The sequence below is a fragment of the Talpa occidentalis genome, unplaced genomic scaffold (assembly GCF_014898055.3).
Source record: "Talpa occidentalis isolate TD23 unplaced genomic scaffold, MPIMG_talOcc4v2.1 talOcc4.14, whole genome shotgun sequence".
NCBI classification, from domain to species: domain Eukaryota; kingdom Metazoa; phylum Chordata; class Mammalia; order Eulipotyphla; family Talpidae; genus Talpa; species Talpa occidentalis.
In genome coordinates, this window is record NW_023601433.1 from 76,370,439 (window position 1) to 76,392,181 (window position 21,743).

Below are 21,743 nucleotides of genomic sequence, written 5' to 3' on the forward strand. Positions count from 1 at the left end.
ACCCGCATTCTCAAAACTGGAGGACTCATTTGAGGCCCTCTCCCTGTACCTGGGGGAGCTGGGCATCCCACTGCCTGCAGAGCTGGAAGAAATGGACCACACTGTGAGCATGCAGTATGGCCTGACCCGGGACTCGCCCCCCTAGCCCTGGTCCAGCCCCCTGCAGGGGGGTGTTCCACAACCAGCATTGCCCCCTCTGCGCCCCATCCCTGCTGTGGGCAGGGCTATCCAGGCTTCGTGTGGATTGACGACTTGTTAGAAGTGGAACATGCCATCTCTACTACCTCCTGAGGAGGCCAGCAGGCGCGCACCAGGGAAATGCATCTCCACAGGTTTTGGGGACTGATTACTGTCTATAATCCAACACTCGCCTGAAAGCTGTGAAGAAGAAAAAAAAAATAGCCTGGCTCCTAGGCCAAGAAGAATCTGTTACTTTGGATCACTTGGGACCTCCCTGGCAGTGGGATTCCGGGAGGCTCTTCTTAACACTAATCAGCGTGACCTGGACCTGCTGGTCAGGATCCCAGAATGAACCTGCCTGTGGGCTCTGTGGGCTCTGTTTCACCTGGGTACAGGAGGATTTCGAGCGGGAGTGTGGACGAGAGAAAGACTGGTGGCCAGGTGGTACTCCAAGGATGTGAAATGACAGTGGTGCTACCCTCATTCTACTCCATGTCCACCTCAGGGGTTGAGGGAGTAGGTTTTGAAGTGGCCTTTTTTGGTTTGTGGTGGGACTGGCCGGGAGTCAGGGGAAGGGCTGGTCTAGTTTCCTTAGTGTTCACATTGAGCCACATCAATGTGAGGGGAATCTTCTATCTCACATTCTCTATTAGTGCTGGAGACTGGCTGAGAACTCTGGGCAGCATCCTTCCCACCTGCAACAAGCAGTCACCTGCAAGTGCAGGGTGAGGCTGAAGGTTGGAAAGACCCTACCTTCTAAAAAGCCCATATCCTTGCTGCTCTCGCTTACACCCTGGTATGTTCCTTCGTCAGAACTCCAAGACATTTGCCTAGAGCCAGATGGGTTCTGGAGGACAAAGTGGCTTGTCGCAGGACCAGCATATGACTTGGGGGAGTAAGAATCTTAGCACTCTCTTGACCTTGTCCTCATGCAGCCACCGCTCACCCTTTACCGTGCCTGGTACAGGAAGCAATTTGGATACCAAGAGGTGGTGGCAGAGCCTCAGAGCGGAGATGCTGGGAACAACAGCGCCGGAGCTGGGCTATCTGGCTTCTACCTCCCTTGTTGACTAGCCAGCTCACTAGCTCCTGACTTCAGGTTCCTGAGTCGCAGCCTCAGGTGCTGCAAAGCCTTGGCTCTCCACCTTGGCTCCCAGAGCACCAGGGACTCATCGGCACAAATAGATTTGCCACCTCCTAGGTGTTTATGAGCTTGCACCACATTTAACAAATGGGGGATAGGTTTGGAACATTACTGCAGTGTGTGATGGCTACATTGGGGTGGGATGGGTAGGGAGTGACCCAAGAGAATGGTTGCTGTTAATATTATTATTGTATCTATTGGGTAATATGTGAAATACTGTACATAGATAGACCTGATGAGTTGTAGGGTTAGATGTCATCTCTGGCCAGTTTGTTAGATAGACCATACTCGTGTATAGTTTCCAAGTTTGCTGTCGGCTTGAGGCCTAGACTCCTAGCAGCTGCAGCAAGGTCAGCGTTGCATGGCTGGTTATGGCTCATCTGTCCCTAGTAATTGTGAGAGTGGGTCCAAGCTGGGCCATGGAGTAGACCAAATAAATTAAGCAACTAACATCACTGACATTTCTGAAAGTGAAAGTCTCTGGGGGCCTGGCTCAGGGAGATAAATGTGGAGAATGTTCCTGGCCCCTTTTTGGGCCCAGGTCACATGATTCCACACAGCAAGGGGTATTCGTACTCCCCAATTCTAATTACCTCTCCTTGTATAGACACTAACCTGCTCCAGAAAACATGCATACCTGAGGCCACCCAGTCCTTGAAACAGGTCTAACTGACTCCCACCTACCAGCTGAGTCATCCCTTTAGGGTGTTGCATCCCCACCCTGATATCCATACACTCCTACAGCTTGGATATCCTGCTGTCCTATCCACAGGACTGGTTCCACCTTCATCGTGGGAAGAAATGAATGCAAGTCACCCCCACTACTTGTTTCCCTGCAAGTGCTTCCTTCATAGGAAGCCTGTTTCTTGTTACTGCACTTGGGAGACATTGCACAGGGAGTCCATTGGCAGGTTGCTGCTGTCTGATTAATAATGGGATCCTGGACACAATATACATGCACATACCCAAGTTGCCTGCTCCCAAAGCTTGGAGAGTCCAACTTCAGGACAGAATCTGGTTCTGGAGAAACAAATGCCCCGGGTGCCTCTTGCTGGTGGTCTACAGAGCAGTGTTTGGACATGAGCAGCTGTCACCCCGGGCAGTCCTCATCGCTGAAGTCCAGCAAACACTTGGTAGCTTTCCTCTGGAGCCCTAGGAGTCACCTGAGATGTGTGCTCAGCCCAGGCAGCCCAATGGCCCAACCCCTCAGCACACCTATTCCTCCAGCTGCTGTAGCACTACTAACCTGTCTCCAGTCACTGACAAGACTGCCTGGATGTTTAACTACCTCCACCTCCATAAGAATGCCCAGGGTGAGGGTTTGTAGTGGCCAGGTCGCTGCACACCCATCTTCTCTACAGCTTCAACCCAAAAGATTGCTGTGAGGACAGTCGTAAGTAAAGGCTACCGTTACCACCCAAGCAGTTTGCCACCTCCCAGTTACAGGGCCTTCCAGTTACAGGGCCAGAGCCACACAGCTATTGACAAGGTAACCAAAAGCTCCCCAATATTTGGTAAAAACTTGGCAATTTGAAGTCTTTTTTTATTATAGTCGAATGCAGAGCAATTTCCTGCACTTTATACGCAGGTATCAGAATGAGGTATATAAAATGTGTATACAGAGAAATGCTTTTATAGAAAAGTAAAAACCAGTAATGTTCTCTTCAGCATCATTAATTCCAAGGGACCCCCAAGGCCTAGGTTCCATTAGTAAATCCCTCCAGGGAACAGCTGCTGAAAAGAATGGGCTCCCACTAAGCCCCCACCCTCATTCTACATGGGGGCAGTGGAAGGGATTTAGGAAGGAAGCTCTAAGGGGAGGGAGCACTGCCATGGCCTCCCAGTGTAACCTCAAGGCCTGCAGGCCCTGCTGAGCCACTGGCATCAACACGACAGAGGAGAAATGCCCTGCTCTTGGGCATGCCACTAGCCTGCTCATTCACCTTGGGCATCCCTTCTCCTTGTGGGCCCCCGTTTCCAAAAGGCTTCAGCCCCAAGATCCCTTACAGTGGTTCTATGATTGTTTTATAAGTTACAGGTTGTGACCCTGGATTGTGACCCTTGCTCAGCTGCCCCACAAAAGGCACTGGCCTGGAAGGCAGGGCCACCTACAAACTCAGGCCACTGCAGGAGCAAGCCCTGAAGCACTTCATTGCCATGCCTATGAGCTTAGTTTCCAGGGTAACCTCTCAGAGGCAGTTTGCGAGGCTCCACAGTATAATTCCCACAGGTTAGCTGGCTGTTTCTCACCCCTGCAAAATGCAGAAAGGTCACCATTCACCCTGAAGAGACGGGCACCCCGGGTCCACCTCAGGTGCTGAAGCCTAAGGCAGTCACGGATCCTTCTCTACCCTCTTCCTAAGTGGAATGTTCAGTGCAATTCTTTTTGAAACAGGAAGAGGCCTTGGGCCCAATCCATGGTTGTCAAGGCACATCACTGCCAGCAAGCTGGAGCATACCCAGCAGCCTAGGTCCCATTCTCAGCCCACGGTTTTTAATTTTTGTACAAAACGTGTTTCCGGTTCACAGAGGTCAGTAAGGAGTTTCATCCCAAATATTTAAAAAACTATATACTTTAAATGCCCCTCCCCCAACCCTGACCTGCTTGACCTGAACTATGAATAACAGTGTGTGTCACTCAAGCCCACAGGGAATAAATGGAAAGGCAAAGACTCAGACCATCTTGGATAACAGAACACAGAGGGAGTCTGGGGAAACTCCCATCCGCCCCTGGTTCAATTCTGGGGCACAGGCAATGTTTGGAAGCCCTTGTCAGCAGCACTACAGTGGGGGCTGCCACTGTCTCCATCCACAGGCAAATTACTGCTCTAAGGGATGGAGAAGAACTTTGGTAGGACCCTACCCAGTGTCACCCTCAGCCACAGCACCACCTGCTTGTCTCAGGATTCACACACACAAAAAAGGTGAGAGGAGGGATTTAACCACAACAAAAAGTGTAGATTCTCCCAACTGTAGGAGGGTAGGTTGTCCTGCGCCAGTGTCTGCCTGGGCTCCTGTCCATTGTGGGGGGCGGGCTCAGGCCCCAGGAGTGCCTGCTTGGCCCATGAGGGGGGCACTGCCCTCCTGAAGGTCAACTGGAGTCTGGTTGGAGTGGACAACAACAGTCTTCTCATCCACGATCTCACAGGTGGGGTTGGTGAAGGCAGACAGGGGCAGGGTGATTCGCTGCATCTCCCTCTCACATACTTTCTGCTCATGTCGCGCTTTCAGGTCTTTCCCCCTGGCAGGAAAAGAGGGAAGCGTTCAGTTATGTCTCCAGCATAGCTTCTGTTCATCAGATACCATCCCTGAGGTGCAGGGGCTTGCCATGGTCACAGCAGGGGCAGGGGCTAGACATGGTCACAGCAAATCAGTGACTAAAAGTATTAGATCTCCATTCGGCCAGACTGCCTTGATGCAACAAGGGGGCCTTAACACTCTGGTCTCTGGCTCCTTGTCTGTAAAGTGAGGATGTAGCAGCATGAGCCTCTTTGCAGTGGGGCTCAATGAAGCTAATAAAGAGGAAAGATTAAGTCCAGGACTAAGTCCACCAGTGCCCATGATATACACCAAGTATAGTCCTAAAGGCCAGGACACTTAGATAGTTTTGTTCTTTCAGCTCAGGGCTCCAAGAGACCCAGAGAATTATTCCAGCCCTAACCCATAAAGCTGCTCAGAAAACTGACATGACCATCCTGTTCTGAGACAGTTGCATTATCCCACGTACAGGAAGGTCTAAGTCCTGGCTGGATAAAAGTACTTCCCCAGCCCATGCGGGGGCAAAAAGGATTCAGGGCCGCTGTGGTCAGTGGGAGACACCGACAGTCAGACTCGGGGATTTTCAATGCCTCTGACATCTGACAGTGCTCAGCCTCCCTACTAAGTGATGGTACAGTCCTATTTTACTCACATGGAACCCTCATTCCATGCCAAGGACTTCCGATATGTTATCTCATTTCATTCTCAGTTCATCCCAAATAATTAGGTCTTTTCATTTGTTTTACAATAAGGAAATGGCACAAAGAAAGTGAGGAACTCTCCAAGGACATAGTAGATAGAGTCAAACCCAAGTCTGCTGGATTCTGGCTGATACTCAGAAGTTCTGACCTGATCAGGGTCACCCCAAAGAGAGGGGGCAAGGACTCAAATCCAGTCTTCTGGGCGGGTATGCAGGGCAACCCCCCCCCCCCCTTGCAAGCCAAAGGTTTGGTAAGTGACTGGCAGACTTCACAACAGAACCAGCACCCAGGGCCTATATCAGCAGCCTCTGAAGCCAGCAACCAGACACATGGGCTCAGCTGTCAGAAAAAATCTCCCAGGAAGGCGCCCATCCCAAAGAGGCCTTGAAAACAGACAGCTTGATGGATGACTTGGTGAAGCACCACAGGCATGCTTCAGATATCCTCAGGGAGAGAGCTGAGCTCACGCGGATTAGGCATCCATCATGATGGAGGAGGGGCAGTATGCAATGACAAAAGTTTCCAGAGATTAGACAGGAAAACTGAGGAAACAGCAGGGGAGGGAGGAGAGGAGTTTGCACAGGTACCTCAGATCTGTCTTTAGAGCAACCAATTCTCTTGTGTTCTAGTACCAGCTCAGCCTTAGTTGTGGGAGACCTGGCAAAACACGTCTCACCGAGCCTTGGTTTTCTTATGTGTGAAATGGATAATTTTGCTTCAAAAGAAGATAATAAATGTGAAAGCATTTTGAAAACAGTGAAAACTATGGCAAAACTCAGGAGGTCATGATTTGCCCTGCATACGACTTGACTCACCAAGCTGCTTTATCTTAATTTGGCTTCCCAAGGAAACTGTCCTACTGACCAGCCTAGGCAAGTATTGTTTACATGACCTCAGCGACTCTCTTCTTCTCTGACCCTTAATTTCATCTGTAAAACAAGGGGTTGGATTTGAGCATCTCTAAGGACCCTGAAATCCTTTAAAACCCCTTTTATGAGATGTGCTCTGATCCCCTCTTAATTTAAGGTCACAGGGGGCATATTTGTGAGCTCATCTCCCTGAAACACCCTGGGTGATGGAGTTTCTGAGCTCAAGCCTGAGGCTCCTGCCCACCTTTCCAATTAACCTCTGAACTAAACATTACCAGCTCCTATGGCAGAGTAACAGTAGTTTGAGGGGAAACTGAGGCACATGGAAAAGATCATTCTCTCACTCAAAGGCATCTCCACTCCCAGCCTGACGTGCACTCATCAGTTATAGTTGCTGCCACAGAAAGGAAAAACAGCTATCTTCATAATTAAACAAAAAGCCAAACCCTTCAAGGTTGTCCATGTAGGGAGAAACCTGGACAGCATTGAAGATCTGAGTTCAATTTTATCAAGGGAACCCCCAATCCAGCAGAAGAGCAAAAGGTAATTTGCAAAAGATGTGGAGAATGCACGTGTGTTTCCTCAAGACCAAATTTCAAAAGGCCTTGGCGGGCTCGGAGCTAGAGGAGAGTGGAACTCATACTTCTCTGAGTACCTACTGAGATGCCAAGAAGGGCCTTTATCTTATCCTAGATGAGAAACACTACCTATCCATCTACTGCTTGCCACACATACACTTTATGTACGTACCATCTTCATTTAATTTCCATCCAACTGTGCAAGGTAACGCCCCCATTTTACAGATGAAGAAACTGAGGCTTTGGAGTCTGACTCCAAAGCCCTGCTTTCCTTGCCTGCCACCTTTACCAAGCATCTGGCTCTGGTCAGGTTGCATCACCTGCAAGTCTTGTGGGTTGGGGGAGGGTGTGGAAATCTATTTGTATTAGCAGGGCAGTGCACAGCTGTAAAAGCAGCCAAGGGTAAAGGAAGCAGATGCTGGGACTTGTCTGGATAATAGTCACCGCCATTTAAGAGCCTCAAAACACACTCAACCCCATGTGCCTCCTGTTACCAGTGCCTGTGAGTCGTGGAGATGCAAAGAAAGCCCACAGGTCCTTCCAAGACATGAGAGAGGCCACCAGCCCTGCTGCATTGACCACTTGGCCACCCAATCCCTGCTCACTGCCTTTTCAGGTAGGGGTAGGGGCAGTCTGGCTATTTTCTGTTAACCAAGAAAGAACAAAAGAATTATTCACCCACTCAGTTCCTTTCCTAGGGGATGAAGTGGTGCTGACTTACAGTTTTTCCCTTGTCTTTTTATCAGAAAATAAGCGCTCCCTCTAGAGCTAGCACTGACACTGTTGGAGCAGGCACGGAGCTGCACAGTCAGACTGGCCATCTGAACCTCGTAGCCTAGACAACCAGGACAAAGACCCACCACGGCAAAGTGCCTAATCCCTTAAGAGGAAACGTGGTGCTGCCCACCCTTCCCAGCCATGGAAAAGCTCCATCTCATTAGCCTGAAGGCCTTTGGCAGAGTTTGTGCTTGCGGTAATTCTATCCAGGCTGCTCCTGGGCCAGGACTGGGAGGTTGGGGGGCTGGCCAGAGAAAGCAGGTGTGGATGGAATGGCTGCCAGCCCGACATCCTCTTCTAGGGTGATGAAGGCACCGCAGAACTCCTTCAGGCAACACAGGTTACTTCAATGCATTACGTAACTTTGAGCCACTGCCAATTTCCCAGTGAGCAGATCTGTGCCACTTTGCTGCATGGGGCAAGTTCCTCAAGGCAGTCAAGGTTATGAACACCAACGAGTACCCAGACCACTGTCTAATTTCATCCTCACGACAAACCTACATGATGGCTATTAGAGGTGGGCAGGCAGAATCAGAGAGGTTAAATCCTGTGTGTTAAATCATGTGTTCCAGTAAATGGCAGAACTGAGATTTAAACTTAGTACGGCCTGCCACCACCAGCAGGCAACATTGTCTTTTTTTTTTTTTTCATATAGAGGCATGTTTTATTTATGTATTTGTTTGTTTGTTTTGTTTATACATGCACTGGGTACAGTCAGAAGTGCGGGAGGGTGAGAGAATTCACCAGAGCCAGAGCGGGGAGCAGAGCAGGCAGAAGGACCGAAGGACACTGCTGAGGGGAGCAGCGGGCGGCAGGAGAGGTCTGCGCGCCATGTGGGACCCTCCTCCGGTGGCCGGGGAACAGCCGGGGATCGAACCGGCGCTGCAGAGGCCATGGGCAGCTTCGCAACCCAGCGCTCAACCGCTGCGCCACCAGGGAGGCCCCAACATTGTCTTTTTAGGAAGTATCAGAGCTGGGAGGATCATCTTATCTAAACCCCTGACTCTACACTATTTTACAGATGAGGAAACAAGAAAGATAAGTGACTTGCCTAGTGTCACACCCTGAATTGGTGGCAGTTCCAGAACTAGAATGTTGTTCTTTGGACTTTTAAAGCCAGTTATTTTGGTTGTTTTTGTTTTTGAAATTTTCTAGTTTTGCTATTGTTCTTTGCAAGTCAAAGCAAATTTCCATGAAGTCACTGGGACTTACTGGAGATACTGGGACCTTGGGGGAGATACTGATAATCCTCAGACACATCTTAGTAGCTGTTTAGTTTGGACAAAGCACTTAAGGTCCACTCGGTCTCAGTTCCTCCCTGTAAAATGGTATAAAGTGCTCCTTCTAGGCAAAACAGGAATGGCAGCTCTCATGCCCGCCTGTGACTATGCAGGTGCCTCTCTTTTTCTTTCTCCTTTTCCTAATAAACCTGTCCTTTTAAAAGGTTAAAAAAAAAAAGTTCTCATTCTAATGTGATCATGAGGCTTGGGTGAGATAATCAGGGAAAAGCCTTCAGTAGCACCCTACTTATTAGGAAAGTATGTCTTAATTGGCTGCTATTGTGATTATTTAACTTAATTGCTGTTCTGGTGTTACATTTAATACGTATGATCATTTTGAACGGCTGGGGTGAGGTGTGCATGAATATGTGTGGAGGGGGAATATAGCCCCAAACAAGAAGTCAAGGTGGGGAGGAACGGTAAAAACTACACAGCTCTTTCCTGAACACTGTTCTCTGCCTCTGGGGAGAGACAGGCGCTGAGAGCTTGCCTCTAACCCACATGTGGTTTCCTGTTATACACTGTGTTCTCAGAGCACTCTGCTGAGGAAAGGGGTGGTCCGGTGGTTAGTGATGGAGCATCTGACGACAGGAGTTTACAAGGAAGTTAGTTCTAGGCCTCATGGCCATCCTTTAATAGTCTAAGGGAGCAAATCTAGAAGAAAAAGAACTGGCTTCCCTGCTGGGCTTGAGTACCTAACTCACAATTAAGGACATATAGCCAGCGCAAGCGCCTGGAGGCCTGGAAACTGTCACAGGATTGGGAGAGAGCCAAATGCTATTCAGCAGCCGAGAGAGGAAGAAATATTTCAAGGGTTAAATTTAGCCAACAAGGTTTGGGTCTGTATGAATTGTAGGCCAGAGCCACCATATCATTTCCTATGACTCTGAAATGAACAAGCAGGTGTCCCCTGGACCTGCCACATCAACCATCCCTCGGGGTGTAACAACCTCAAGAGTCAGGAAGAGTCTCTCAAGTCAACACTTCCCTTCTCTGAACCTCTCATTCCTCAGTCAGAAAATAAGTGAAGCGACAGAGCTCAGAGAACCTTAGTTCAGTATCTGCATTTTATAAAGGAAAACAGCTACTGTTTCCTGACCGCTTACTGAGTATGCCTTAGCTCCAGAGTAACATTCTAGAATAGAAAATAGAAGCAACTTGCCCAAAGCCACACAGAGAGCTAGTTAGTGGCAGGGTTCAAAGACCTGCCTCCACCAAATGCTTGGCAAGGCACATATCCCCTCTTGCTTTAGTTTTCTAATCTGTAAACTGGGAATAATAACAGCATTTGCCTTGTAAGGATGGTTGTGAGAATTAAATTAAACTATATAAAGGCAGTGTCTGGCACATGGCAAATATTCGCTGCTGCTGTTCGTGCTGTTGTTAGTCATTGAATGCGATGTTTGACGGTTTCCCGTTTTTCACCTGTGAAATGAGGACATCTACGTACTGATGATACTGGGTGATCCACTGGGGCTATGGTATCGGACGTAGCCCTCAACATTGGAAGATAAAGGCCATCATGTCACTTCCCTCATAAGCCTTCTCAGACCATTGAAGAGAGGTATCACAGACACCCAGGGCTGGAATCAAATGCCCTGATTCTGCTCAAGAACAGCAAATAACTTTCCCAGAGTCACCCAGTGCTCTAAAATTGAATGCAACTTTGGCTTATCCTGTACCCATCTCTGATTTGAGGGACCTTTCCCACATGGTATCTCTCAGGGGGGCTCTCAAAATAAGCTTTCCTCCTCCTGCTGTCGCAGCTACAGGTCATGTTCCTAAGTTCTCCAGGTAGCCTCCTTGGCTTTCTCATATGTGGTAAGGAGTGGCAAGCTGATTCTCTGCCCTCCAACTCACTTTTTGCCTCATGTCCTAGAAGAGAGCTCTTCTTTCGGCTTAGGGAATTCTAATCATACTGCAAAAACACTGGCTGGGAATCTTTTCTAGTAGCAGAATTTTATAACTCACAAAACAAATTCAGTCTCTGGGTCTCTGCCATTATAGGGTGCCCAGCCTGGTTCCTTCAGTGCCATTCACTGCCACGCCAGGAATGCTGGATTAGAGAGTGAGGAAACTGGTGGAAAATGAGCTGGGCTTCAACCTAGCTTCTGCCACTCCCAGATGGTGTGACTTTGGACAAGTCATTTCACCTATCTGATGACATCTTTCTCATCAGTAAAATGAGGAACCTACCTTATGAGTCCCTACCTCATAAGGCTTTTGGGGTAAGGAAGTAAAAGCATCAGGGGAAAGGCTGTCCAACGTCAGCTGGTTAAGACTAGAACTAAGTGTCTACATCTTGAGCTTGTTTTTTTTTTTTCTTCAATACTTCACTTCCTTTTAGGTTAAGAATGCCACAAAGGGGTCTGGTTTTTGACTTCATGTACTTTCTTCCCCTCCTTTCAAGAAAACACAGAAGGGAAGCTACTGACCTCTTGTAGGTGTAGCCCAGGACAATGCCGGCTCCGATGGCAATGATGATCACCATCATGGTAATGCCCAGCACATAGCCTGCCGAGGACAGGAGATAGGTCGCATGAGCCTCACCCCAGACAATCAGCAAATGACATGTCCTGATGAATCTCACAAGGAGAGGGGTGGGGCAGTCATACCCAGGGTTCCCAGGTCCTTTTTCTCCTTGGAATTCACTCGCACATGCTGGCTGATCCCAATCACTGGCTGCACAGCAGCCGCCTCACTCCGGGCAGGCAGGGCATTGGCAGGAGCAAACACTTGCACCTCATCTCCTTCTGGCACCTCAGATGCTGCCTCAGTTTCTGATGAGGCTGGCACGTTCTGAGTAGTGGCCTCTGGAGGTAAAGTGGAAAAGAGCACTCATCAAAGACTGGTCTGCATGAATTCCACAGCTGAACCTGGTCCAAGGATTGGGGGCGACGAAGAGGGCCCACATTAGTATGCCCACCCCACCCCCAACACACACACATACTGAATTCAAACCCTGTCCCACGGGGCAACACCAGGCCTGAGAGGGCTGCCCCATAGCTGGGTCATGGAACTGTGAAGGGAGGAAGTAATAAAGGGCCTCTGCTGGCTCCCACGTCTTCATCTGCTCAAATCTTTGCCATCTTCCAAGCCCCAACTCGGTTGTCCCCTCCCAGAGGTCCCCTCCACTCAGGAGAAAAGCCAGGGCTCCTCTGAGCAGCTCACAGTTATCAACCCCACGCTTTTGCCAATCCCCGTTACATGATTTAGTTTATCCCACTTAATCCCCGCGGACGGCCTTGGTGCCTCGGGGGGAACAGCCTGCTCTGTGGACCAGAAGAAACTTGGATTCAAATCCGTGCACGGCCATCGCCTCTCACGAGGCACTGCACACCGACGCTCAGCAAACGCCCGTGGCGTCTCCTCGGAGGCGAGGAGGAGGGCCTGCGGCGGGTGAGCCAAGCGCCTAGCACCGGCAGACGCCCCCCAAACAGTCAGCGCGGAGCCCCTGGCTAAGCGTCTCCGGCCCGCGGCGCGGGGCCCGGGACCCCCCCAACCCGGCGCGCCGAGCAGGAAGCGCGCGGCCGAGGGGCGGGGCCTCCCTCCCACGGTTGTTTACAAGGCGCTCGCGGAGGATGAGCTCACGCGGCGCTGGCGGAGGCGACCAATGGGAGCTGGGCCCCTCGGCCTGGAGACTGCCCTGACCAATCAGGCGGCGCGGGGGCGGGGCGGGGCCGGCCGGCGTCGCGCGGCCGCACGTGCGCGGCGGGTGTAACCTCAGCTCCCAGGTGCCCCGGGCGCGGGGTCGCGGGTTTCCGGGTCCCGGGCGGCTACCTGGGCAGCGCAGGTCCTCGCAAGGCCGCTTCTCAGGCGCGCCGGCCTCGCCGCTGATGTAGCACCACGGGCCCCGTGGGTCCTGGTCCGGGTTCCGGCAGTAGCTGTGGTTGCCGGCGCCTGGGAGGAGGGAGAGGCGCCATGAGCCCCGGCCGGGGCCAGGACCGCGGCCACCGCCCTCCCGCCGAGGCCCGGGGTGGTCGTTCACCTGACTCAGGCGCCAACGCTAGGCTGCTCTGTGCGTCCAGCCAGTTGAGGCAGAGGAGGCCCAAAGCGGGAGAGGGCTGGTCCGCCCGGTACAGGTGGCCGTTGTCCCAGAAGCAGCCTGTGAGGAAAAGGAGGCCCTCAGACTCTTGGGGGGCAGGTGGCGAACCAAGGCGCTGTGCTTGGCGAGCAGAGGAGTCCGGGCCCACCTGTCCATTCTCCTGCCCCACGGGGGTACAGGGAACCCTACTGGGCCTAAAGGTCCTCACGTGGAAACCGCCCTCCCACACCCCCAGCCTTGAAGGGTTGTTGTGAAACCCGAAACAGAGCAGAAGAGAAAGTGCCTGTGAAGCCCGTAGCCAGTGCCAGGAAGCACTGCTCCAGTGCAGCGGGTGGTGACTGAAACTTGTGGCCACTTTGGCCTGACCCGGACTCCCTCCCTTTTGAAGATGATGGGCGTTTTGGGGCCGGTGGGCAGCCAGACCTGGAATTCCTCCCTGTGTTGTCATGGCTATGTGTTACTAACTCTGGTGCTCCCTTCTCCGCGGATACCGCCACACTCCCACTGGCAACACCCCCTCCCAAGAGAATTCTACAAAAACCTTGATTAGGTCAGGCAGAAGAGGGAACCTGCCTCATCGCTGCCAGGATGTGTCTCCAAACTCCCAGTCCCCTCAGCAGGAGAGCCACAGGGAGAGACTGGGGGAAGAGGGCCTGTGCTCTGAATACACCGAGCAAAGCCCCTGAAAAGAACAGGACTTAGGGAATAGGGGAGATGAATCCCCCCTCCAAGTTCCATCCACTCAAAAGCCTCAGGCAAAGAAAAGGAAAGAGAAAGTGGCTATTTGCCTTTGTTCTTAATGGCAAAGATGGAGCTGCAAGCCTAGCAAAGAAAGGAGGAGAAAAAAAAAAAAAGCTTTCATGCTGAAATTTTTGTTTTCTGCCTTTTTCCTCTCCAACCTAGTCATGCTCGAGAAATGGGGAGTTTTACTCTTTTCTGCTTCAGTAAGTTGCTGCAGAAAGGAAACATTGTAATCTCACCTCCAGATCCATAGGCTTCTGCGAGGAGCATGTTGCTGACAAGGAATGTTTGCACCCAGGCCAACAGCATCCTCACCTCCTTCATCTTGCAGGTGGCTGACCAACCAGTGTCCAACTGGGGTCCCCTTGGCGCCAGCTCTGCCTCCTAGTCCCAGCCTTACAGTCAGACCAGCCCTTGTTATGCTCTTCTGGTAAACAGCCTCTCTTTAGAACTGGGAGCTTCCCAGCTAGCTTGCGGCAGCGATGTTTTTCGGCTGAAAGGCGCCCCCTGGGTCCTAAGTCTCCTATGCCAAGCAAAGTCGCTAACCCTGAGCCAAGAGAGGAACTCAGCCCTGTGAAGAGAGGCAAAGAAGTTCAGGTTGCGTGTAGCTGCGGATCAGTTTGAGACCTGCATTGGCTGCATCCCCAGGGCTTGTCATCTCTTCTGTTTCTGTATGTGTGAGTACAGAAAGTGATTCTGTCAGGAGGCATCATTGGCAGGGGAGGGGAATCACAATCACTAAGATCTTTTTAATGGAGGAGATTTTAGCTCCACAACCAGGAGGAACTCAAGATCACATAGGGGGCACAAATAAGAGTATCCAGATGAGCTTAACTCTTTACTGCCATTCTTAAAAAAGAAAGCCTTTGTGGTTTATACATACATTTATGAACACTGACTTTTTTTTTTTTAACAGTGTAACTTTGCCAAGATCAGTAACATTTGCTTGCTTATATTTGGGGTTTAAGGTGTCATATATAGTAGGAATGCACAAGGGTCTTGAGTTGAAAGCACACATTGTACAAATATTGGGGATGTTTGCTTAGCTATATTGTAATAGTCCTTTCCACCAGCCCTGAATTCATATACAGGAAGTTTAGTAAAATATTTGCTCCCCTCCCCACCCCCCACTGCCCTGTGGGAAATCCATTAGCAGTGATTTATATTTATCACTAAACTTCACCACATCCATATAACTTAGGGCTTTTGGAGTTAGGCAGAAGGGCCCTCTTCCTGTTTGGCTGGCAGTTCAAGTTCCCAGGGAACATCAGTAAACTGAGAGATAGAGCAGAATGATTCGCCAAGACTACCTTGTGACTCAGGCAAATCTCAAAATAGAAATGGGAGACTGTTTTGATCCCAGAACTTGCATATTGCCGGCAGTAATTTAGGGAAGAAAAAAAATCTTTACAAAATAAATTTTAAATGTTTTATCAAGAAAGCAAGCTAATGTCAACCTAACTAATCTAAAGTGAATTTGAATTCACTATAGATAGATTTTAGAAGTAACAGAGAGAAATTTAGAGATGTTTGATTTTAAAAATTAGACAGGGTTTGATTCTTTCAATTTAATAAGACACGTTATTTTGATTTTGCAATCACGCTCCTATCTCCCCATATAAACTTCTGATCCCCTGACTCCTGACTTGATCTACACTGGAAATTATACCAGTCTATAAATTTATTCTCTCTCTCTCTCTCTCTCTCTCACACACACACACACACACACAGAAATGCCAAACATTGAAAAGTTAACAATTCTAAGATTCAGGGTTCTTTTTTTTTTTTTAAGATTTATTTATTTTTGCATACAAGAACTGAGGTACAGGCCAGATGCGTGGGGTAGTGAGAGGATTCATCAGAGACTGGGGAACAGAACAGTCGGATTGACTAAAATACACTGCTGAGGGGAGCAGAGGGCGAGACAGGAGGGGTCTGCTGTGCCATGTGGATCACCTCCCTGGCCGGGGATTGAACTCATGCTACAGTGGCTGCCAGTAGCTTCGTAATGCTGGTCTTAACCCCTTGCACCACCAGGGAGGCCCACATTCAGGGTTCTTAACACTTTTATTAATTTTACAATTTTTTTGAGAACCTACTACATGCTAGATGTAGCCCTATATAATAAGAATACATCCGTAAACAAATAAAATAGCAGGTCATCTTAAGTGTCACGAAAAGAGGTCAAAAAGCAAGAGAGAGTAATAGGGTGATATTCTGAGGTTAAAGAACACTTACACAATTTTTAGGGACCAGTTGGACATTTCTATAGGCAAAAGACTGAAGCAGGGAGGAGTTTTTGCACAATATTCCTGGCAGCTCCTAAATCCTCTTACAGCATTGCAAGAGATAGATGAAATGTATTTTGTCTCACTACATAAACTTTGTGAGCTTGAGAAAATGAGAATGCAGTTTTTAATTACAGATTGATTCCCCAACACCTAATCTATTGCCTTTGTATGCACTGAGCGCTCAATTATCTGATGAAGCTTTCCCGTTTAGACTCAGAACAGCTATTCCACATGATTATAATACTTTTCCCTCTGATTATGGTAGACGCAGGCCAGACACAGGCCAGCATCTGTACCATTTTCAGATTATCTACTGTGCCTATATAATGTGTGAGCATTTCTCTCTCAGGAGCCCCAAAATTCCTTGCCTGTTGCTATTAAATAATTTTTCGAAATAAGAACTCCTTAACTTGATACAGTGAAACTTTCTCTTGTGCCATGTGTCTTATCTGGAACAGTACTGCCGAGAAAACATGTAAGACAGGCCAGAGGAAGTATGTTCCAGCTTCATCATCTCTGCTTTTTCTCCTCTTGTAGCTAAGACATTTACCAGGATGATTATTGATTGTTTTGTTTATCGGTACTTCAAAGGCATATTCTATTGTACCATCAGTACCTTCCTTCATCAAGAAAATTAGATTTAGTTCAGAGACGTGTCTGTCGTCATCATTGGTGAGGTTTTGATCTTTTTCTTATGATCCATATTTGAGCTTTGTTTCCTGAATTAGTATAACATGGCTATATTTTATGACCTACAGTTGCTCCACACTTCTCTTTTGGAAATATTACTGCAATAATAATATGATGCTGCAGAAATCAAATACCTATTTTTGCATGCTTATGTTCCTAGAGACAGCACTGTGAGCTATAATATTCATATTTTACTAAAATTTTCAGGGATGTTTGACTCTCAGTTTCATATAAAATCAGTACTAATCCAGAGAGACAAAGCCATGCCATAAACTCAGAGAATAGCCTCCAAGTACTTCCCAAGAAGGTTGGACAGTTCATCTTGATAACAAGGTATGTTAGTGGAAGAGCTCTAATAAGAAAACCATAAAGCTTTTTTTTTTCCTTGTGGGACCCTCGCTGGTGGCCAGGGATCGAACTGGCACTGCAGAGGCTGCAGCCTCAACCAGCGCACAACCACTGCGCCACCAGGGGAGGCCCAAGAAAACCATAAAGCTTTAAAAAGGCTTAAGAATCCTTTTTGCCCTGGGTTGTGAAGCTGCTCGTTCCCCAATCCCCAGCTGCTCTCCGGCCACCACCGGAGGAGGGTCCCACATGGCACAAAGGCCTCTCCTGCCGCCTGCTGCTCCCCTCAGCAGTGTACTTCCGTCCTTCTATCTGCTACGCTCCCACTCCCGCGCTTCTGACTGTACCCAGTGCTTGTATAAATAAATAAATAAATCTTAAAAAAAAAAAAAAAAAAAGAATCCTTTTGCCAGCTCAAGTCCTTTTTGTCAAGGTGTAGGTGAAACTCTTTGAAATATATCTAATGAGTTGGGTCCCGCTGTTCTCTCCATATTATGTGCTATAGAAGTAGCTAAGACTGCAGATGGGCTTTGGTCACCATATATGTGTTTTGCTTATTATCACTGCACTTTCCCCAACAGCTCTGCCAAATGATTGGCACGTAGAGTGTGTTTTCACTGAGATTGTGCTGGAAGATATTTGGATGTATGACTGCAAAATGAGCAAGGGGTGATGTTATGAATCATGTTAAGGAAATAATATAGTCAAAATACCTGAACCCCAAGGCCTTTTATTTGAAAGTGTGACCTTCAGTATATTAGATGGTTTCCATTTTGGCTCATAGTTAAATGTTTTGTTTTGTTTTTCAAAGATTTATTTATTCATTTATACAAGAACCGGGGTACAGGCCAGATGCGCAGGAGGGTGAGAGGATTCACCAGAGACAGAGCAGGGAACAGAACAGGCAGACTGACGAAATACACTGCTGAGGGGAGCAGCGGGCGACACAGGAGAAGTCTGCCGCGCCATGTGGGACCCTCGCCTGCTGGCCGGGATCAAACCAGCACTACAGAGACTGCAGACAGCTTCACAGTGCGGCACTCAACTGCCTGCGCCACCAGGGGAGGCCCCATAGTTAAATGTTTAATACATGTTTGAAATAAAGGAGGGAAAGAACCTAATATCGCTACAGAGATTAGAATTCTTCAAGGAGTAAACAATAAAACAATCAAAAAGGCTTATGACTCACAGGTCACTTTCAGAACAAGACATTCCACACCAGGGAACTAAGGAGCCACAAAAGCAGAGAACTTGGGAATATCACTAAACTGGTTTTGAGGGGAAAAAAAGTAAATTCCTGAATAAGAGTGGGTTTGCAGTTCAAGGCCAGCCTTAGAAAACACGGCTTTCACAGTGATGAAAACAGTCTTCAGTGTCACAGGGAGAATACTAGAGACTAGTATGTTAAAACTAGGCTGCCCATATGCAAGGTAAAATAACCCAGGAAACTGCAATTATGCTTCTTTTGGAAAGGGATCTAATATTCTCCAAACTCAGTAAACTGAATCTTCAACTTTTAAAATCTATCAGCACCAGGGCCTCTTGGGTGGCACAAGGGGTAAAGACGCAACCTATGAAGCTGTCTTCAGCCACTGTAGCACGAGTTCGATCCCTGGCCAGGAAGCTACCCACATGGCGCAGCAGACCTCTCCTGACTCACCTGATGCCCCCCCTCAGTAGTGCATTTCAGCACTCCACCTGTTCTGCTCCCCACTCTGTCTCTGGTGAACCCTCTCACCTCCCACACCTCTGGTCTGTACCCCAGCTCTTGTATGCATAAATAAATAAATCTTTTAAAAAAATTTATCAGCACCCAATATGAGCTTTAGCATTGACATATAAGCAAGAAAACAGTATGACAAATAATTAAAAGTGCAGGCTTTGTATAGGCCTAGGCTTTAGTCTCTGTACTGCAGTGTGGTTTTAGGCAGTTACTTAGCATCCGTAATTCTTAGTTTCCTTGGCTGTTATTACAGTGGTTAAGAGTTAAGGCGCTAATGTCAGGACTCAGATTCCTGCTTTGTCATTTAACTGTGTCATCTTAGTAAAGCTACTAAAGTCTCTATGACTCAGTTTTCTCAGGTGAAGGGAGAGAGAATTTAAAATAGTGCCTGTATTATTGGATTGCTGACATTTATTGAACCCTGAATAAATGTTAGCTATGTCAGTATCCTCTCACTTAGAAGTATTGAGTATATCTTCAATGTACATGTTCTAAAGATCAGAGTAAAGCCTATAAAAAATAGAAACAGGGCCTCCCCGGTGGCACAGTGGTTGAGCGCTGGGTTGCAAAGCTGCCCGCAGCCTCTGCAGCGCCGGTTCGATCCCCGGCTGCTCCCCGGCCACAGGAGGAGGGTCCCACATGGCGCACAGACCTCTCCTGCCGCCAGCTGCTCCCCTCAGCAGTGTACTTAGGTCCTTCTGCCTGCTCTGCTCCTAGCTCTGGCTCTGGTGAATTCTCTCACCCTCCTGCGCTTCTGACCGTACCCAGTGCTTGTATAAATAAATAAATAAATCTTTTTAAAAAAATAGAAACAATAATGGGTGATTATACAAGTAGTTGTTAAAAAGTGTAATAGAGACAAAAAAGTTTATTTCTCAGTAAATGTTTATTAAATGTCTATTGTGCATCAGACAGGCCCCAAACTGAGTTCTGAAAATGCACAGTGAATCCACAAGGTCCTTGCTCTCCAGAAGCTCACAGCCTTGTGATAGAGCAGATACCATTTGACATGCAAACTATACAGTGAAATAAATGCAACAGTAGAGATTAGTACTGGGGCTGTAGGATCTCACAGGCAGGACATATGGCCTAGTTTTAGGAAGTCAGCTTATCAAAAGAAGTAAAATCTGAAAAGGGTAGGAGTTCATGTTCTTGGCAGACCAGACAGAATGCAGAAGCCTAGAAATTTAAGCTATCATTGTGAATAGTGGGGCCTTCAGCATAGTGATTAAAGTGAGGCAGAAACAAAAGGCCATGAAGCCAAAGTGGCAAACACTTGCTGGCAAAGATTGTGGAGGTTTCCAAGTATGGACTTTGACCTGAAAGCAAGGAGTCAGTAAAGAATTTTAAGCAAAAAAGTGTCAAGAATCAGTTATGTTTAGAGCACTCTAGCCAAAAAAAAAAAAAAAAAAAATCTGACTTATTTTTTTTTTTTTTAAAGAGGCATGTGTTTTTATTTATTTATTCGTTTGTTTTTGTTTATACATGCACTGGGTACAGTCAGAAGCGCGGGAGGGTGAGAGAATTCACCAGAGCCAGAGCGGGGAGCAGAGCAGGCAGAAGGACCTAAGTACACTGCTGAGGGGAGCAGCGGGCGGCAGGAGAGGTCTGCGCACCATGTGGGACCCTCATCCGGTGGCCGGGGAGCAGCCGGGGATCGAACCGGCGCCTCAGAGGCTGCGGGCAGCTTCGCAACCCAGCGCTCAACCGCTGCGCCACCGGGGAGGCCCCTGACTTACTTATTTTTAAGAGGGTGCCAGCAGAGCTTTGATTATACTATGGTATAGGGCAGGACAGCAGGCAGGTGTCAGCTGAACAAGAAGAATAGAAGATCAGAGGAAACCAAAACAGAAGGTTTTAAGATAAGGAGGCTGCTGCAGTGACCTAGAGGAAAGACAGTAGTGACCTAGACCCAAGAATTAAGTCAGGATATCTGGGTTTGAATCTCCTACTCTGTCATGTAGTTGCTTTACAAGTCATTTATGCAAGTTTCTTTTTTTTTTTTTAAAGATTTATTTTTATTTATTTATGCATACTAGAACTGGGGTATAGGCCAGAGGTGTGGTGGGGGTGAGCGGATTCACCAGAGAGAGAGTAGGGATCAGAACAGGTGGATTAACTGAAATACACTGCTGAGGAGAGCAGTGGGTGAGACAGGAGAGGTCTGCTGTGCCATGTGGGTTAGCTCCCTGGCCAGGGCTCGAACTCTTAACCCCTCGTGCCACCAGGGAGGCCCTACCCTTGATGGTTTTCAATTTGACACAAGGGTAAGGTATGCACGGTAGGAATGCCCTTCAAGCAGTATGATAATAGAGCTAGTGATGAGCCAACATGACAAAAAATATCATAGTAAGACACAGATGAGTGGGGTTGAGCTAAAAGGTGCTAGAACAAAGGCAGGCTGGCAAGAAGCCACAAGGGAGTTTGCGTCTAACCTTAGAAGTCACGAGCATAATGAGAATGTGTGAATTCCATGAAATCAGATGCTCAGGGTGTGGGAAATAGGTCTTGAAGTGGAGGTGAGAAACCAGGCCTCAAACCCAGACTTCATAGCTTATCAAGAGCTTTTGCAATAAATGGGATTTCAGAGATAGAGCCCAAGTGTTCCAAGCTGTCATGCAGAGGAAGCAGAAAAGGAAAGTCCTAGGTTTGGAGTTGGAGCTGTTGACCTTGAGCAGATGCTAGGCCTGCCTAGTCTAGGCGTGGCCTAGTCACATGGCATGATGGGCTCCGAGGGTTAACTTTAGGAACGCAGTGTTTTCGCCCTAATCTTTGCTATGTTTTCAGAATGTAAGATCACTCATCTGTGTATTTCAAATGCACCAAGCCCTGATTGTGGTATTTGCCTCGAATTGCTTTGAATATAATCATGCACAGTTATTGTTAGCATTTGTACTTACATAAACAATATGTAAATCAGATTTTTATCTGTTAAGTACATCGTGGGTGTGGGTTAACAGTAAGGTAGCTGTGAGGATATCTGACCCCGTCTAGAATCCTGGTGTTTCATTCTACAATTACTGTTTATTCTTCCAGTCAATAGACAGCTCTTGAGTACCTTCTGTCAGGGACTCCTTTTCTTTTTCTCATCTCAGTTCCCTCCTGACCTTTTTTCCAATTC

The 21,743-nt window shown here is 48.1% G+C and overlaps 2 protein-coding genes and 1 long non-coding RNA gene across 9 annotated transcripts in view; 2 read left to right on the forward strand and 1 right to left on the reverse strand.

Annotated features, from left to right (window-relative positions):
- The window catches only part of LIMK2 (LIM domain kinase 2), a 67,901-nt gene extending 62,594 nt beyond the window's left edge, over nt 1-5,307 (forward strand). For all 7 annotated transcript variants that reach the window (XM_054695258.1, XM_037510921.2, XM_037510924.2 and 4 more), the window contains one exon: nt 1-5,307. In XM_054695258.1, the coding sequence (XP_054551233.1) occupies nt 1-145 (145 nt within the window). In that variant the 3' untranslated portion in view covers nt 146-5,307.
- On the reverse strand, nt 1,015-14,056 carry PIK3IP1 (phosphoinositide-3-kinase interacting protein 1). Its single transcript, XM_037510931.2, has 6 exons — nt 13,813-14,056; nt 12,776-12,892; nt 12,568-12,687; nt 11,403-11,600; nt 11,223-11,301; nt 1,015-4,565 (listed from the first exon to the last, which is right to left on the reverse strand). Exons 1-6 carry the CDS (start codon nt 13,895-13,897, stop codon nt 4,361-4,363), a joined length of 804 nt encoding a protein of 267 aa, XP_037366828.1. The 5' UTR covers nt 13,898-14,056; the 3' UTR covers nt 1,015-4,360.
- Nucleotides 12,756-21,743, forward strand: part of LOC129145797 (uncharacterized) — a 17,557-nt gene continuing 8,569 nt past the window's right edge. Inside the window, exon 1 of the long non-coding RNA XR_008551869.1 lies at nt 12,756-14,244. This is a non-coding gene — a long non-coding RNA (uncharacterized LOC129145797). The remainder of the gene's footprint in view (nt 14,245-21,743) is intronic.